This window comes from Pelobates fuscus, chromosome 2, assembly GCF_036172605.1.
Source record: "Pelobates fuscus isolate aPelFus1 chromosome 2, aPelFus1.pri, whole genome shotgun sequence".
NCBI lineage: Eukaryota > Metazoa > Chordata > Amphibia > Anura > Pelobatidae > Pelobates > Pelobates fuscus.
In genome coordinates, this window is record NC_086318.1 from 29653697 (window position 1) to 29674287 (window position 20591).

Below are 20591 nucleotides of genomic sequence, written 5' to 3' on the forward strand. Positions count from 1 at the left end.
ACTCACAGACACACAGACACTCACACACACAGTCACTCACAGACACACAGTCACTCACAGTAACACATACACTCACTCACGCACACACACACAGAGACACATACTCACCGACACTCACTCACACACACACACTGACACTCACATACAGACACTCACACACAGACACACACTCACAGACACTCACTCACACAGAGACACATACACACTCAGACACACAGACACTCACTCACACACAGACACATACACACTCACAGACACTCACTCACACACACTCACACACAGACACTCACACACACAGACTCACACACAGACACACACACACACTCACTCACAGACACACACTCACAGACACTCTCACACAGAGACACATACTCACTCACAGACACATACACAAAGACACTCACTCACACAGACACTCACACAGACACACACACAGACACACACACACTCACTCACAGACACACAGACACTCTCACACACACACACTCTAACACAGACACTCTCACACACAGACACTCTCACACACAGACACTCTCACACACAGACACATCACATACATTCACAAACTATTTTAATACATAAATAATTTCCACCCAGCCTCCCTACCTGGAGAGCTGGTGTGGATCATTCCCTGGGGTCCAGTGGGGCTGCTGGGCAGCGTACGGCAGTGCTGCGATCAGGCGCTGCGAGGGAGCTCTAACCTCTCTGCTCTGCTCCCTCGCGGGCTGTCTGCTGATGCCGCGGGAGCCGGAATATGACGTCATATTCCGGCTCCCGCAGCATCACTAGACAGCGCGCGAGGGAGCAGAGCAGAGAGGTTAGAGCTCCCTCGCAGCGCCAGATCGCAGCCCTGCCGCACTGGGGGCGGAGATGGTGGCCGGCAGGAGGGAGCGCTTCCCTCCTGCCGGTCACTGAAATCTTGCGCCCCCGGAGCCGGTGCGCCCTAAGGCAGCCGCCTGTGCCGCCTTATGGACGCGCCGGCCCTGTATATATATATATATATATATATATATAGAGAGAGAGAGAGAGAGAGAGTGAGAGATAATGTCATACTAAGTGTATTTTTATATTATTATATACATATAGTAATATAAAAATACACTTATAATTAGGGATTATTTTAGCCTAAGGGAATAATCTAAATTTTATTAAAGACAGGAGGAAAATATTTGCTTTACCTTCTTTACTAAAACCTCCAGCAGCAAAGAAATAGTTAACAGAACTTTTCAAACAGCCAACCAAAACAACAGCAGTATAAACCACTTAGGCAGACCCTCCCACTTCCTCTTTCTTTGATGAGGTCGAGCAGGAGAGCAAGGAAACCAACAAATCCACCTTGTAGCAGGCACATCCAGAGAAACAATCGTCAAACCCAGAGGGAAAACAGATTACACAGCAAGAAAAAAGAAAACATTGTGAAAGTAAACTGTCAAAGCAAGATGTCATATCCATACAATATCACTTACACATCATAGTACATGATGAATAAAACACACACGGACAATCATCACTGTATAATAGAAATAACCTTTATTATACAAAAAAACCTGCATTCACAAAACATAACAATATCCCCAATTAATCATAAGAGAATAAGACCCAATTCCAGGGAGGGAAAGTAAAGGGGGAAATATTCGCCTCCTGTCTCCCTCACCGAGGCTAGAATAATCCCTAATTTTATGGCAAGACAGGAGGCTTCATATTTGCCATTTTAACGCCCAAATATTAAAACCAGAAACAATATGAGATAGAGGATGTAAATAAAAGGAAAACGGCAAACCGATTCCCTAGACCAAACAGTGTTGCAGAGAAAATCCAGGGGGGACCCAACGGTTTCAAAGTTGCTGAAGTGGCAGCACCCCAAACCAAATGTGCCCCAAAGGAACTCGCAAAGTCAGTCGATGAGTGAATCCACCAAATCCAACGAGTGAGCGAAGATGCAGAAACAGTCCTAAACGGTCGTCCGCAGAAACAGTTGTCCATGAGCAGAAGGACAAAAGAACGAGGTCCTGGATCTACATGATCATGGGCAACATGCCATACAGAGCCGTGGCCTATCTGGAGAATAGGGTTACGGCACAGAAGACGAATAGAAATTGGATTTGTGCGGAATAGAAGCAGACACACCGGACGGTGAGAAGGAAAAAGATTACTACGTCAACACCACGAACATCAGAACGCGATGTGGGAGAGCCGTTAAGTGGAAAAGCTGGCGCAAAGACAAATCCTTGTCATCAGGTCACTCCTCAAGGAAACGCAGAACAAGAGATACAACTTAAACTGAGGAATAGCAAGAGATAGGGCTCCCGTAAGACATACCCCTCTTGGTAGACTTCAGACCAAGGGATCCTTACCAATGCCAGAATCTTGAGAAGGCACATGAGCCGTCGAACTAGCTGACCTAAGACGTAAATGGCCTTATACGACTTACCCTGAGAGGACAATTCAGTCAGGCAGTTGAGGACAGCCATGATAGAGACCATACCAGACATCTCTCCAGACACCAGTCATGCCAGGATTCCCTTGTGGATCCCACACGGTACTCCTAGAGACAGGGAGTAGTAAACGGCCTTCCCACGACAACTCCAGCAAGAGAGGGAATCACAGTTGACTCCTCCGAAGTGGTGTGATAAGGCGAAACAACACTCCCAGGAGTTCGGTCTGACGCAGTGCCTGAAGTGTCCTGTAGAAAAAGTGGGACGCATACACCCTCAAAGGAGGCCAATCTTGGAGAACACGTCCATCGCCTTGCTGAGGGTCTGGAAACCAACTGAAGAACCACTCTGTTTGACGGTTCGCACTGAATGCAATCAGTCCAGTACTCGAGATCCCAGAGATCGTTGGAGTCTCTCCATTGTCAGGATAACCGGTCCGCTACATGAGTGTCTTGTCCCGCAGACATTTTGCCACAAGTGACGAATACTTGTCCAGACAGTATTGATATCGTGAGATCCGACTGCAGTCCGGAGTAGACAACCAGGAAGTAGTCCATGCCGGGAGGCAGCGAGCAGTAATTCTTTCCCTGGGGAAGCTGCGAATGGCGAACGAACATGCAGGTAGTTCCATACAGTTGGTGTGAAGAGCTCACTCCTAAGGAGTCCAGAGTCCTCTCGTCGTCACGCCATCGCAAGTAACGCCCCAGTTCATACAGTCGGAGTCCAGGACGTCGAAACGCGGTGAGTAAGACCGGGCTGCTGGGATGCACAGAGCCCACATGGCTCCGAAAAAATGGATGGGGCGGCTCCAACAAAATGGCCGCCACGGCTGCAAAAATCGAGCGCGGCACTGCCACAAGTGAAAAACAGCTCGGTAAGTGGCCAAGGGCCGCGGGGAGCAGCTGGGGAGTGAGGGGGAAGAGTGTGGGCGACAGAGCCCAGTAGGGAAAACCCAGAATGGTGGAACAGGGTATAAAAAAAAAACCAAAAAAAAAACATAACAGGGAGCAGGGCACCCATTCCAGCCCAGCAAAATAACACCGCAAAACAGTATAAAGTAACCCAGCAGTAAGCAGTATAAAGTAATACAGCAATAAAAAGCATAAAGTGACACAGCAAATAAACTGCATGAAGTAACACCGCAAATAAGTACCATGTAGGAGAAAAACAACCCAGAGCAGAGACAACTCTGAGTTGGTGAGTGCTAGCCTAGAGGCAGCAGCAAAGAAAGAGGAAATGGGAGGGTCTGCCTAAGTGGTTTTATACTGCTGTTGTTTTGTTCTGATTGGTTGTTTTGAAAAGTTCTGTTAACTATTTCTTTGCTGCTGGAGGTTTCAGTAAAGAGGGTAAAGCAAATATGAAGCCTCCTGTCTTGCCATAAAATTAAATTACACACGTGTAATTTAATATATATCCAATTATCCAAATATCCAAAGAGGTAGCAGCACTCATGGAGTTTAAAAGTTTCAATCTTTATTTGTTCATATTAAAAATTACGATCAACGTTTCAGTCCTCTCTATGGGACTTTCTTCAGGGACCTTAATTCTCTGGATCTCCAACAGTTGTCAGCTGACATTGATTCACAACTGCTGTCCATCCCTTCCCTCTCCTGTCCTTCACTGGCCATCTCCATATATAACTCTACTCTTACATCTGCCTTGAACACTGCAGCGCCACTCCAAACAAGCACCTCAAGGAGGACCCGCCCCCAACCATGGCATACTAAATCAACGCGCTACCTGCAAAGATGCTCCCGTTGTGCTGAACGCTCCTGGAGGAAGTCTCGTACCCAATCAGACTTTCTCCATTATAGATTCATATTGTGTTCATACAGTGCAGCCCTTGCCCTTGCCAAACAGTCCTATTTTTCCTCTCTCATTAGTTCATGTTCCCGCAACCCCAGGCGTCTCTTTGACACCTTTAATTCTCTTCTTCGCCCTGCTGTGGCCACCCCCAAAACTAACCTTACTTCTGATAACTTTGCATGTTACTTCACTGACAAGATTGAACAGCTAAGGAAAGAATTCTCCCCTCCTTGCCTTTCTGTTTCTCAATCACACATAGATCATGCATTTTCTACCCTTCAGACATTCTCCCCAGCTACTGACCAAGAGGTGGCTGCTCTTCTTTGCTCCTCTCGCCCCACCACTTGCCCGCTCGATCCTGTCCCATCTCACCTTATCAGATCTCTCTCCACTTGTCTCGTGCCTTCTCTAACACACATCTTCAACTGCTCACTCTCTTCTGGCATCGTCCCTGCTGACCTTAAACATGCCACTGTAGTACCTATACTAAAAAAACCATCCCTCGACTCATCCACCCTCTCTAATTACCGTCCCATATCCCTGCTCCCTTTTTCCTCAAAGCTTCTGGAAAGGCTTGTCTTTACCCGTGTGTCTCATTTCCTCAATTCCAACTCTCTCCTTGACCCCCTTCAATCTGGCTTCCGCCCTCTCCACTCTACAGAGACTGCCCTTATCAAAGTCACTAACGACCTAATCGCAGCTAAATCCAACATCCCTGTTCATCATAGTTAAAGTTTTAATTGAATATTTGTTGGTTACAGGATCGAAAGTGGATCGAGGATGGAATTTCTTTTTTGCTTCACTGTTTGAAGGTGTTAGAGCTCTTTCTGGTTGATTAAAATATTCCTTAAGACGCATGTTCCTGTCAAATTTATACCATTCAACATTCTATTGAAATCTTTTAGAGTTGGCCGTAGGGACAAAAGATGGTCCCCAGCTCAGTAAATGTATTTCTTCTTGGATTAATGGTCTGTGGGACAAGTTAAATATAGGAATTACTTCCTGTGAGGTGGCTTGCCCATGCTCTTTGGTCTTACGGCTTCTTCTAGTTCTGCGTTTTCTTTTGCTCGGCTCCTGGTAGAGGCACCCTGTAGCGGAGAGCTGATTTATCACAGCTTAACTCCACCAATATATCCAGAGGATGCAGGAACAAGTAATAAATCCCAGAGAGTATCCAGCACAGTCAGCAATAAAATCCAATAGTATCCCATCACCTTTCCCCAATCACTGGACGACACACAGTATCAGGAGTAGAACTGAAGTTTAATAGCAACATTCCTGCTTTTATGAGATTCTCCCATGAAAGGGGGGGATTCACATCAATTACACATTACACCAATCATATCGACGTTACCTCCCACACATCTCCTCCCCTTAGCTTAACAGATAATACAATTATACAGCACATACTTTTCCCCACTTTCTAGATGTACCCTAAATATTTGTGTTATACCTTGATCTGGGTGAGAAACATATCCAAACATCACCCAGATCAGACCAGGGGTTCGGGAGTTATAGGAAGGTAACGTTTTGACCGACCACATGGGTAAAGATGCCGAAAATAGTTCCATGAGATCTGGCCCTGCGGTCGGTCTCTATTCGTGCCCCAAAACTCCCGAAAGGCTATACCACACATAATGGAGTCGTTAACCGGATGAATCCCCTAGTTCGTGGGATTCATCCTACCGAACGACGGGCCGTTCATGGGTTTCTTTCGGTAGTTTCTGCCGTCCTGGAGGTCTTAGCGGTGTTCGGCTAGTCGAGTGTCCGTTTTGAGTTCCAGACACTCGACGACCAAACACCGCTGTTCGTGGGTTTGATGGCCGCCGCCACGTGTTCGGCTGACGAAATGGCGGCCACCCAGGGAATATAACAGCGTGTTCGTAAGAACAAAGGGAATAGGAGAAGCGATCAGGGAGGCAAATTACATGAATAATGTACATCAGGGTGGTCCGATTGTTCGGTACTTTGTTCGTATACCGAACAAAGTATGGCCATAGATGGTGCAATGTAAATCTGTGTAATCCAGGCATGAAAAACCTCTGCAGTGCCAACAGTAAAACAAGAGATGGGACAGCCAAAAAGGGGTTCCGCTACACACCCGTTTCTGGGACTCCTAAAAAAAGGTGAAGGATATGGTGTGGTAATGGTTTAATTATAATCATTCTCAAAGGCTGATTCACCTGATGTGTTGTCAAGGGTGACTATCCGAGGTTTTACAATCCTTCTTCGTTCTTGGTCTACTCATGTCTACTCATGTTGCTGCCAGATAACTATCTATAGACTCTGTGGCCCAAATAGTCTTGCTGTACTCTTTCAAATTTCTGTTTTTTAAATTTTATCAGCTCATATTTGTACCTAAGAAGGTCTTCTTTTAATTTTTGCTGTAGTTTTAACCCCTCGGCCGAAGCGAGTAACATAGCTTGCTCTGTTTCTACCTCCTAAGATTTTTTGGTTGACTTCTATTAAATCTTCCTTCACATCTTTAAGGATGATTAGCATCATATCCAGTGATGCTCTGTTTAACACCATAGTTCAATCTTTGCATACCTTGGCTTTAGCTCTCCCAATAGTGGGGATATTCAATATCCTAAAACCTCTGGGGATTCTTTTTGACTTATAATAAATCGGAGAGAAAAAGACTGTGTAGATCCAAATCAATACGTCTCCTATGTAATTTAGACAATTTAAAATAAACATCTTTAGCTGTGATACTGCACATATATCTATAGTTAACTAACGTTGTTGCTACCCTATCTCCATAGTGACGCTGTGTGTGCCGCGTCGCCATAGCAACGGACACGATGACGGCACGCCACAACGTCACATGGGGCGGAGCTTCACCACGCATGCGCACTGGTCACATTAGAACGCCGATCTGACATGAACTTCACCTGGGGGTAAGCTAATTTTGTTAATGTATCTGCCTATTAATGTTTGTTTTGTTGAATGTTTAATTGTACTGATCCTGAAGAAAGTCCCATAGAGAGGACTGAAACGTTGATCGTGATTTTTAATATGAACAAATCAAGATTGGAACTTTTAAACTCTATGAGTGCTGCTACCTCTTTGGATATTTGGATAACCAAGCCCTGGCTTGGCACCCGGCAAACAAGGGACATTTACAGCGTGAGTGCAAGAGATTTTTTTATTTTTTGTGTGTATATATATATATATATATATATATATATATATATATATATTAATATTATAAAATAAGTAAATTAAACGTAAAAATAATAAAAAAAATTATATATATATATATATATATATATATATATATATAATGTTATTCTAACTTTGCTATTAATATGTTAAAAGGCCATTAGGCCTGAATTTGTGGGAGGAGTTAAAGCCTCTACTCACCCTTGCCGTTCAAGCTGATTGACTCACCTTTGCAACCAGCACTTCCTTAACCTGTCATACCGTTCGTTCATACGAACAAACCAATCACTATTTCTATTATACGCACGTTCGTTAATTTTTCTAAGTCTAGATAAACAGCCGAACGCAGTTTCAATGTATTTATGCAGTTTCTACATGTCATATTAAAAAAATTTCGCCAAACGCCAGCCTGTTATACTGATTACAAAACCCCTTATTTTGTATTACTTTGTTCCTATGATGCCGTTCATTCATACGAACGAGCAAAGCACTACATTATAAATATTCATTCCTCTGCTTCTGATTATTTTAAATTGACACAAATTGAGTTCCTAATTTTTTAATTGAACTTTCTTTTGACTGCATAAATTAACCTTTCATCTAAATTGGCGATTCGACTACTACAAGATCATACGTTTTTCACTTCAGTACTAGGCCCATGCAACTTTTCACGTCTATAACCTAATTTAACAACCACGGTTAATTTTAGATCCGTCACAAAATTGACATTTTCGCTGAAACGCTATGTTGGCTGCTCCTAAACATAGTTAGGTGTCCCTCCATTATCCACTATTTGGATGATTTTTTCTTGGTAGAACACACCAAGTAGCATTCTCAACACCACAGTCCTCTTCACCACACTAGGGGTACCCCTGTCACCAAGTAAAATGCTTGGACCCTCTACCAATCTGGTTTTCTTGGGCATTGTTCTGGACACAGTATCCTTCCAAGCCAGCCTACCCCCCAAGAAATTGACCCGCATTAGGTACAAAATCGATCTGTTCCTGGGGAGTGCTACAAGCACTAGGAAGGGACTCCAGTCCTTATTGGGGTCCCTTAACTTTGCGATGCGGATCATTCCACAGGGCAGATCATTTGTCCCTAGGCTACTGTGTCTACTCCATGGGGCACCCGAACCCTGCCCAATTACTTTGGACGATCCAGCCAGAGCTGATTTGCTCATGTGGTATAACTTTTTGGCTGATTGGAATTGAGTATCTCTGTTCATACCTCCAATATCTAAGCTTTCACCTAGCATTTACACTGACGCAGCAGCACACACCGGGTTTGCTGCAATTTTCGGCAACCACTGGTTTAGGGATAATTGGCCCACTGAGATGGATGCCTTGCTGGCCTTTAGAGAAACATCTTCATCATTCGAGAATTACCTCATAGTGACGACCGCCCATACATGGGGTAATCTCTGGACCGGCAAGGCAGTAAAATGCTACTCAGATAACTCAGCAGCCTGCGAGATTATCAACAAAGGGCGGTCCTCCTCTCTTACCATTATGAGGCTGGTATGCAAGCTGACTTGGCTGGCAGCAACCGCTCAATTTCACCTTGTGTGCATTCACATTCCTGGTATCCATAGCACAGCGGCTGATGCTCTCTCCCATTCTCAATTTCAGGTATTCTTCCAGGCACTCCCCACGGCCCACCACCTACCATCCAGGATACCACCTTTTCACGAGATAATCATGGACTAACTGAGCTACTACGTCACACTCAGGCACTTACGCACCATGCACTCTCACCCAACACCACTTCCACTTATGCTAGGGCACTGACTATTTTCAATAAGTTTACTGCGGAGTTTCCCTTGCAAGGAGACTTCTCCATTAAAACCACAGTGGCTTTTGCCTCCTTCTGTCACCTACACCTTAAATTATCCCACAATGATATTAAGCTTTACCTCACAGGGGTACAACACCACGTCCTCACCAACTATCCTAATCACCTTTCTTAGCATCATACCCTATTAAGAACATCCTCAAAGGTATTCACAAGGTTACAGTTCATCCTGTCACTACCAGATTGCCAATAGATGTTCCTATTTTCAGATTACTTAGCGACCTACTGGACAAATCACCATTTGACTATCATACTAATCTGGTGATGAAGGCAGCTATCTTTATTTCTTTCTACGGCTTCCTTAGACCTAGGGAGTTCAGTCATAAGACAGGTAAATACTCTATCAAGCCTTAAGCTATCTCATCTTAGAAAGGTCGATGACCACTATGTAATTTCTTTACCTTCCACAAAGACTAACCATACCAATCACCCCACTATCATTCCTCTCTTTTCTACTGAGAATGCCTGGTGTCCAGTCAAAGTTCTTGACTTATTTCTCGTATCTCAATACACACCTTCACCGGACACTACTCTATTGCTACTCCAAAGGCACCCACTCACTAAAGCTAAATTCACTTCTCACGTTAGGATGCTACTCTCAAGGTTGGGCTACAACCCGGCTTCCTTCTCTGGTCACTCCTTTCGTATAGGAGCAGCTTCTTCCGCATCAAGCTCAAACACACCAGTCCACGTCATCAAGAGACTGGGCCGCTAGAAATCATCCATTTACAATACTTACATACCACAACCGGAGAAAGAGCTTTGCCAAGCTTTCAGAAGTCTAGCTTGGTAACTTGCAATAAAGTGTGTTTACTTGTATCCTCATTTTGCCCTCTTTTTATTACAGGCATACTCGTACGTTGGTTTCGGCACACCTCAACCAACTTTGCATCTTCTACAATTGATAACCTATTGAAATTCCGAGCACAAGTTAAAAGGCCATTAGGCCTGAATTTGTGGGAGGAGTTAAGGCCCCTACTTAAACTCCTAGCCCCTACTCACCTTTGCCGTTCAAGCTGATTGACCCCACCCACCTACACCCATCTATATATTACATTTCACCTTGGTGGGCCCTCTTTTTATTATAGGCCTACTCATAAGTTGGTTTCGGCACACCTCAACCAACTTTGCATCTTCTACAATCCATAACCTATTGAAATTCCGAGCACAAATAATATTTATATCAAAACACACTTAGAATGAAATTATATATACATCTATGTGTGTATAAATAAATCAAAATAATACAAAATATATATATCCATATACATACACGTAGACTTCAAATATATAAATATGCATATATATAGTGCAATTCTAAGTGTGTATTTATGTAATATTTTTACATAATCAAGTAAATTTATTGCTTGCAATTTGAAGGACCCGCCTGACAACCCATGACGAAAGTCCAGAGATTCAAATTGCTAGCACTGTATTTAACCCTGTAACTTTCTGTGACACCCTAAAACCTGCACATGGGGGGTACTGTTTTACTCGGGAGACTTTGCTGAACACATATTAGTGTTTCAAAACAGTAAAACATATCACAGTGATGATAGTGTCAGTGAAAGTGCCTTTTTTGCATTTTTTACACACAAATGGCACTTTCACTGATGATATCATGGTTGTGATACGTTTTATTGTTTTCAAACACTAATATTTGTGTTCAGTGAAGTCTCCCGAGCAGTACCCCCCATGTACAGGTTTTAAAGTGTTTTTGAAAGTTACAGGGTCAAATCTAAGTGTCAAATATTTTTATATTGAAAATTGCCAGGTTGGTTATGTTGCCTTTGAGAGCGTATGGTAGCCCAGGAATGAGAATTACCCCTGTTACGGTTGCCTCCAGGCTGGCTGGAAGTTGGACAGTAGAAAGGATGCTCCTAGCGCTCACCAAAGGACCATCAGCACCGTAGACACCATAACTACTGCAGACTCCACGAATCACCGCTGCTGGGGAGGGATCTTGCTGTCTGCTATCCACACTGGACCTATGACCAGGCTCCAGGGTCCAGTGGGTGATCTATCTTCCTTCTGCAGATCAGGAACACGAGCTCTTACAAGAGCTCAGTAGCAAAGGGAGCATGCAGAGCATAGAAATCCCTGAAGTGATTATAGCTGTTCCCTACAAACAGGAGTCAAGGCTGCAAGTTAGAGGGTCAAGTCATTCTGTTTATTGGCACCAAAAGAACCTTCTTTTATGCAGGATCCCCTTAGATAGGACCACCCACAGGGTGTTACAAAACAACCAATCATAAACGTACATATCCAAAAACACTCCCAGCAATTACACACAAAATCTTCCCCTCTGCTTGTGATATAATTATGTTACACAAGGGATTAACATAATTATCACAGACATTAAAAATACAGTTTTTACTCATACACTGTAACTTTAAAACCATACATCCAATCTCCATAAATTACATATATTAACTCTGCATACTTTAAACATAAACACTCTCAAAAATCATACAAATCCCTCCAGTGGATAAAAAGTTAGGTGGAAGTCCTTTATGACCGACCGGAAGCACATTTTCCTGCCCAAAACAGTTCCATAGATTTGGGCTGTGCAGTCGGTCAATTTCCTGCAGAAAAACGGCTAAGTCCCCTTCGAATGCATGAACGGGTCCGTTCGTGCAAATAGCACCTTGTAACAGGGTGTTCGATTTGTCGAACATACTTTGACTTTAACCGAAGCGTCGAAGTGGAGGCGATGGTAAGGGTCAGCGGTGTTTGTGTATTTGCGTAGCCGATTTTAGTTCCATAGATTTTAGCATACACCGCTGACCGCATTCCTTTGTCGAATGGCGGCCACTTCGACGACTTCGACAACTTTGGCACTTCGACTGCATCCGAAGTGCCATATAAAAAGTACCAATCCTTCCCCACAGGATTTAAAGGGCCAGAATGAGTGACATACACTTTGGTATGGCCGAATGCTGTTTTTAAAGGGCCCAATCTCCCAGGGCCATAGTCATGCGGGAGGAGGCTGGCAAATAGGCTTCTCCACAATCCAGGGAAGCAGGGCAATTTCTCATTTAAAGAGCCAGTTACAAATAGCAGTTTGTAACAACCCCCATGATGGCATACCATTTTCAAAAGAAGACAACCCAAGGTATTGCAAAAGGGGTATGTTCAGTCTTTTTAGTAGCCATTTAGTCACAAGCACTGGCCAAAGTTAGCATGCATAATTGTTTTTTGTTTTGTTTTTTTTAACACACAAACAAATATAAATGCTAACTTTGGCCAGTGTTTGTGACTAAGTGGCTACTAAAAAAGACTGGACATACCCCATATTGAATACCCTGGATTGTCTACTTTAAAAAAAAAAATGTACATGTGGGGTGTGTGGTGTATCACCAAATTAATATATATATATATATATATATATATATTACACAAGGTTCGTCTACATTAAAAGGTATTTATTAGAAGGCAACAACACAATACTATAAATTTATCACAAACACATAGCCCAGACCCACGGAGCAACAACCCTTTTTAATCTATCTATCTATATAGTAATCCCCTTCCCCACATGTTTGATCTCACCCACGGTTAGGCCTTCACATCTAGTAATGGTTCACTGATGCAAGTTCAACATCACATCCACCAAGGATGAAAAGGAAGCAACAGAGTGTAACATGGTTCCCCATGCTAGCACATGGCGTCTGCTCTGTGTCACAGCCAAGAAGGAACAAGGAGGAATGAGAATAGGGGGAAGTGGTTATCTCTTTCCTGACTTCTAAAGGTATTGAATTACCCAATTACCATATCAAAGGGTAAAGCTTATCCCCCTGTAAGAAAGATCTACATGAACTTGGTCACATGACCCCTGGTCACCATATAAGTTTGATGACAGAATGTCACCACAGGGTGTTTTTCAGGGCTTTATGACAGATAACAGTGTTACAATGTCACTATTGATACATTTTAAAAATGTATGTTTTGAAACAGCAATAGCCTACTTGTGCTTATAGCTCTATAACTTGCAAAAGAAAAGCACAAACACTGGGTGTTTTTAAACTCAGGACAAAATCTTGAATCTATTTAGCAGTTGTTTCATTAGCTTTTGTAGATGGGTAAACGATTTTTCAAGTAAAAGTATTTTTTTTTTATTTTTTCAATTTATCACCATATTTTATTATTATTTTTAAAATTAAATTATATGACATGATGGAAATATTGGTATATAAAGAAAGCCCCCTTTGTCCCGAAAAAAAACTATATATAACTTGTATGGGAACAGTAAATGAGAGAGAAGAAAATTACAGCTAAACACAAACACCACAAAAATGTTAAAACAGCTCTGGTCCTTAATGTACAACATGGCCAAAACAGTCCGGACCTGAAGGGGTTAATGAGTATACTGTTTCTAAGCTGTCAACAGAACTAATCTGCATTCAGAATTGTTATATTGAAAACATGGTAATGCCATGTGCCAAGGGAAGTGGAAATAGCCATTGTTTGTTTGTGAATTTCTGACATTGTGACATTTATGCAAATTTTTTAAACAAAATCTAAATTTTCTGTTTTTCAGCTCTATGTCGGACAAAATTTACACATTTTACTTCCGGCTCTTTCTCAACTGATGACATTGTCTTTGGACCAGATAACACCTGTGTCTGGTTTATTCAAGCTAAACCGTTCCAGAAGGTTAATTCAAAACAAACTGGATAAATTCATTGTTTCCCGTCACAATTAGTGTTTTGATCTCAATTGTGGACATTCAAATTATTAGGCATTTGGATGCAATTTGGGAAAGATACCTTATGGTTTGAATGCCAAATTGCTTTGTAGTTGAAATGTCAAAAATCATTAAACATTATAAGATGTTTAGTATATAAAAAGGGTTGCTAATTAATTATGAAAAATCACTTTAACAGAAAATACCTCTCTGAAACAAATTTAGAAATGCATATTAAAATTCTAGGATATCTCTGTTTTGCATATAATAAGAATTATAGAAAATAAGCCATGCCTTTGAGAAAAGCAATTGATACAAGACAATGATTGATACAGGAAAAGCCTCTTAACCCCTTAAGGACCAAACTTCTGGAATAAAAGGGAATCATGACATGTCACACATGTCATGTGTCCTTAAGGGGTTAAATGGAACAATTTAATTCATATCTGTATTCTAATTTGTTCATTGGTATTTTCAAATAGTCTGAATACGGCAAGAATTCCATCTCTGTCAGTGACCAAAAGAGGCCTATACCAAACAAAATGTCTTTGTTAGGCACAGACTTCCCTGGAGAATAAATGCAAAATCACTCCAAGCACCATAACCACTACATATTGCTATAATTATGGTGAATTAAATTAAATTATGTATTGACTCCCATAGATAGCTTTCAAATAGATGTAATACCAAATGCCCATAAATATGCAACGGAGAACTATATAAATTATCCTTTTACATTAAAAAGAGTCTACTTATTTCATATTTCATATTAATATATTTTGATGCTCATTGTTCCATACACATTGATGTAACTGAGCTGTATATTCTGTACTCAGGTTTATCTGGAAATCAGTAACTTCAATATCCCACAATCTGCTGGGTGCATGAACTCTTACTTGAAAATTTATGATGGTGACAACCGTGACTCACTACTTCTCCAGGACAAGACCTGTGGTTCTACGATGATACCCGCTCTAGTTTCTACTCAAAATGACCTGTTAATTGAGTTTGTGAGCAATCAGAAACCTTCTCAAAGCAAATTTAAAGTGATCTTTAAAGAAGGTACATCTTCTTTCCTGCAATGCAAAATCTGTTAAAAGAACACACCAAGACCATAACCTCAATAGCATGCAGTAAATAAACTATTGTTGGACTTGTGGTCTGCCAGATCCGATTCCCCACCTCTTCGCTGCAGCCAGGAGAGCCTAAAGTTCCTGTTAAAGATATTGCATTAGTTCTCCTGAGCTAAGCTCTGCAATGCATGTTTAGCTCATTTCCTAAAAGCTTTACTGAACCTGTCACTACTGGTAGCAAGTAGTGGTTGTTTCTCCACTGCAAAATTTCACAGGTAGAGACAGGAACTTTCCTTTTGACATTACTAAAACCAAGTTACTAAGTAGCGGCCATCAGTTCATGTTCTCTTCTATGGTAGCTGCTAGATAATGCTTTTTAATTTGTTTCTAATTTTTAAAAAACACATAAAACTGGCCAAGTGGATATACAGTACCATCTAATTCCATAGAGTTAATTTAAAGCCACTACAAGCTACCTCCTGTTGTTAAAATCTGCAGCTTACAGCAGATATTTATTGACAAAGGCCTTAATTTAATATTGTTGATATCGCTTTTCAAATGAGTTAATCTTTTTGGATAAACATTTAAAATGATTTTTTTCTAAATATTAACATATGAAAAATATTAGAAAAGAAAAACAGAAAAAAAGTCAGCACAAGTGCAATACTAAAATAATCAAACAGCAGCTTAATCGCCAAAAGCAGAGTGTCTCTTGTCTGATGAGGGGTAGGATAAAACAGAAAACAAAGGTGTAGCTACTGGAATGTCCTTTAGGTAATGTTTATAATGACAAAAAGGAGAAAACAGAAAGTACTGATAGTGTGGTAGGTTAAAAACTTCTAAATGGAGTATGGATAAATAAAATGTTGCTCTCACATTTTCAGGAAGCTCCCTTCCTATGGAATAGTCTGCCTACCACCATCAGACTCTCCCTTAAAACCCATCTCTTTAGCAAAAATGATGGCCTCCCACACTAACCTCTACCTCACTGTCTCTTGCTCTCTCCTAAAGGGCAGCACTCTACTCTCTCCTCCAGCTCTGCTTCACTCCCACCTTATTTGATTGCTATTTCCTATCCTAATGTGCTTTATAGCCCACCTCCTATAGACTGTAAGCTCTATAGGAGGTGGGCTATAATATATATATTCACAGTGGAAAATTTCTGGAGTCCCAATTTAGGCTTCATAATATGTGAGTGTACACCTACCGATATTCCTACCCTATTAGCTCAGCATACTACACTATATATTTTTATGTTTCTATGAGGATACCTACTACTACAAGGACTACCTGGAGATACCACACCACCCTATATCTACAAGTGGGAATTATTCCAACCAGGCGTTCAAGTCAAGCTGTATTAAAGCTCCCTGAACGTGTGAGTGCACGATTATATTTATTCATACTCTATTGAGATGTTTTTAACCTACTACACTATCAGTCCTTTCTGTTTTTCACGTTTTGTCAATATATACATTTCCTAAAGGACATTCCAAGTGCTGCACCTTTGTTTTCTGTTATAACACAAATGATATCAATATACAGCAAAATATCAAAATAATAAAAACAATTAGAATATTTTTTACAATATTAAAACATTTTAAAAGTTAATCCAAAAATAGTAAATAATGTGAAAATGTATCCAAAAATATTAATTTGAGGCCAAAGTTGTAAACAAGCCCATAGAATATCTCTTGGAGGATAAATCATGTTCAGGCTTGATTAATTAGGTGATGATAATTTGTATATTCATCAATAGTTCCTTTATCAGTGAAACACCCATCTACACAACTACAATTTACACAACATAAAATTATCAATTTAGTGTTAATGTATGTTTTTCATATGCAGTTAGTTTTGGAGACATTTTCCGCCGTGATTCTTGGTTTGTGACATCACCAAAATTCCCCAACCAGTATCCCGATAATGAAGATGCCATTTATGTTATAATAGCACCATCCGGTAAAAAGGTGAGATAATATTACAGGTACTAAGCCCACCTATACTTTTTAATGGGACACTGTAGACACTAAAACATTTCATCTCATTGAATGCTACAGAAGGGATGGGTTGCTGTAGACTCTTGTTTAGAATTGAAACATTAAAAACTGTTTAAAGCTGATTGGAAGGACAGCACCAGGGTACTTTAGACACTACAATCAATTCAATGAGATGAAGCAGTTATGGTGCCTACAGTGTCCCTCTCAGATGCCTGTCAACACACCTGTAAAAAAATTCTATTGAAATACATTTACTGATATACATTAATTACAATAATATAGTTTGACATGTCTAAGCCCAAATCCTAAATACAAATCACAGATCATATATCATCAAATATCACCCAAAAATATGTTCCATAAAAAAGCAAGACAAAGTAAAACAAATTATACAGTATTGATTAAATGACAATAAATAGTCATAAAGTTCAAGGCTCATAGGTTATAAAAGCTCTTAAGTCTTGATTTTAATGTGTAACCATGCTATGATCTATAAAAGACATGCTCAAATGTTCATGGTGTTTTCTGTAAAATTGGCCTTTATTACACACATGGTTAAAAACTATACATAGGTGAATTGGTATGACAGCTGGAGGGGGGCTGTGAAGATTTTTTACACAGGGCGGCCTAACAACTTAAAGGACCACTATAGGCACCCAGACCACTTCAGCTTAATGAAGTGGTCTGGGTGCCAGGTCCAGCTAGGGTTAACCCATTTTTTTATAAACATAGCAGTTTCAGAGAAACTGCTATGTTTATAAATGGGTTAATCCAGCCCTCAAAGCCTCTAGTGGCTGTCTCATTGACAGCCGCTAGAGGCGCTTGCGTGATTCTCACTGTGAAAATCACAGTGAGAGCACGCAAGCGTCCATAGGAAAGCATTGATAATGCTTTCCTATGAGACCGGCAGAATTCGCGCGCAGCTCTTGCCGCGCGTGCGCATTCAGCCGAATGGGAGGAGAGGAGGCGGATCGGAGGAGAAGAGCTCCCCGCCTGGCGCTTGAGAAAGGTACATTTTAACCCCTTTCCTCTCCCCAGAGCCCGGCGGGAGGGGGTCTCTGAGGGTGGGGGCACCCTCAGGGCACTATAGTGCCAGGAAAATGAGTATGTTTTCCTGGCACTATAGTGGCCCTTTAAGGATGGCACTGTGTGGGATAACATACAGGAACACTGTGCAGGCTCTATAGCCAAATCCACCTTAATTGTTGAGAGCATTAGAAAGACATGAGAGCATTCAAAACATTTAACAATTAAAATAATACACACCCTGCACTATAATGGGCATTGGGTGACTTAAAAATAAGACTATTCCATGACTCCCAACAGCAAACCAGGTCACATATAATCCCAAGGTGTAGCAACTTTGGGGAAAATGGAGGCAGTTGCTAAAATAGCTGCCAGAGAGAAGGGTAGTGTGGCGGAACGCCAGACCCCTGCCCCTGACTGGTTACCTCTGCCAATTGCGTTTCCTAGTATCATCGAGTACTATAAGCACTGCACGGGACACCATAAGCACCATAGTCCCCCTAGCCGCTGCAGCTTGGCTGGGGTTTCGCCATCCCTTCTTACCCTGGACCCACACCTGGATCCAGCTCCCAGTGGAAAGACTTCTCCTTCAAGAGAGTATAGCAGGTATAGTAATCCAAAGAGCAGTATAGAAATCCCCCGAACACATGAGCTGAGGCTTAATGCTGGGAAGTAATATGTTGTATTCAGGGCCACACATGGAGTTTCCTTCACAAAGACACAAAAAATCCCTCCCCTGTACCTGAGAGATAATTGAGTCAGGAACTGTACAAACTCAATAATCTCCAGGTACAGAAAACACACATTTTACAGACACCCCAAAAGTACCCCAAAAACACACACCCCTGATAGCCCTGATCTGGGTAACAAACAAATCCAAAAATCACCCAGGTCGGTTCAGGGGTTCGAGTTTTCCATGGAAGTCATAATTTGACAACAATTCGGTAAAGTTCGGTAGTTTAAAAACAAACAAACTACCGAACAAACTACTGAATATTATAAATAACATATAAATTGAATAACTACATTACACAGAAAAAAGCATCATGCTGCAAGGATTGAAATCACAACCATTTGAGTGGGATGTGCACAGAATGACCATCCAATTTAGATACCTGAATGGAGAACTTTAATAATCACTTCTATGGGTTTACTAAGCATGTCTGAGGTGCTCTTGGACAGATTTCACAAATTACCCAAATTTTGTATATGAGCAGCTGCTTTTCCAGAAAACCTTATCAGTGAGTCAGTTTGTGCTTTAGTGTAAAAAAATGACTGCAATTATAGTACTGAATTATGTGTATAAATGTATGTTTACCATTGTTAAAGAAATTTGCATGCTAACACTTTCCCAAAGAGAAACAATTTCAGTATTTTCCTCTTTCACCACTGGCAGCATATATATATATATATTTATTATGACAATTATTATCTAGTGGGCACTGCTCCAAGTCACACTGCACACATTGATATTCTTTCACAAATACATAGAAAAATATCCAATGATAGCAAGCCATACATACATAAATAAGCAAAGCTTATGTCCATTTACAAACCCACATACAATTATACCCCAACCCCAACATGCACACTCATATCTTTAAGCACAAATTCATGCATACAGACTGATAACCCCATAAAGATGCCCACATGACCAAACTGAATCATAGCTTGTTTACATCACACCCCATGTTTTCTTGGCCATCAGCTTACTACATGCATTACTACACTTTAAAAACATAGTGCACATCTGCCTGGTGCTGGTCCATCCCATCGTCCTCTCTCACCTTGACTACTGCAATCTGCTACTCAGTGGTCTTATGTGCTCTCAACCTATTACAGTTTATAAAGAATGCGGCAGCGAAGCTCAGCTTCCTGTCCACCTGCACCTCCCACTCCTCACCCCTCTGTCAATCCCTGCAATGGCTTCCTGTAAGATATAGGGCTCAATTTAAATACAATTGTAATGGACCACCTGGCACCCCAACTGCTTCTTAGCTGTCGCCGAGTACCAACCGCACCGCACCGGACACCACAAGCACTGTAGCCCCTTAGCCGCCGCAGCTTGGCTGGAATCTCAACATCCCTTCTCACCCTGGACCAAACTCCTGGATCCAGCTCCCAGTGAGAAGACCTTTCCTCCAAGAGAGTATAGCAGGTATAGCAATGTAGCTCATATTAGAGCTAGTGAATATAGCAATCCAAAGAACAATCTGTGGGGATATTTATGGGATGATAATAGTAAACAGTTGAGAATTGCCCACTATTTCAATTCTCAGATCCTAAAGATCGTTATCGTGTAACTGAAATGTATTCCATATTAATAAAATCACAATTTGTTATAAAAATAGATACAATTTATTGTGACAATTTAAATAATAATAATAAGTAACATGCGTGACAATAATCAATGAATATTTAGTATAACATAGTATGCAATACAATGGCAATACGTTCCAATGGCTGACATGGCAATTGTCAAACAAGATTTATGACCGTCTTTCACAGAGACAAAGAAAAACTTTCTTTCACGGAGCTTGCAGCT

General features: G+C 41.2%; 1 protein-coding gene across 2 annotated transcripts in view; it reads left to right on the forward strand.

The window, feature by feature from the left end:
* The window catches only part of LOC134586499 (hatching enzyme 1.2-like), a 218975-nt gene that overhangs the window by 160242 nt on the left and 38142 nt on the right, over positions 1–20591 (forward strand). The window contains exons 9-11 of one of the 2 annotated variants that reach the window (XM_063442043.1): positions 13801–13916; positions 14784–15009; positions 16872–16990. In XM_063442043.1, coding sequence (XP_063298113.1) covers positions 13801–13916; positions 14784–15009; positions 16872–16990 — 461 coding nt within the window. The remainder of the gene's footprint in view (positions 1–13800; positions 13917–14783; positions 15010–16871; positions 16991–20591) is intronic. The other variant, XM_063442045.1, reaches the window with a different exon arrangement.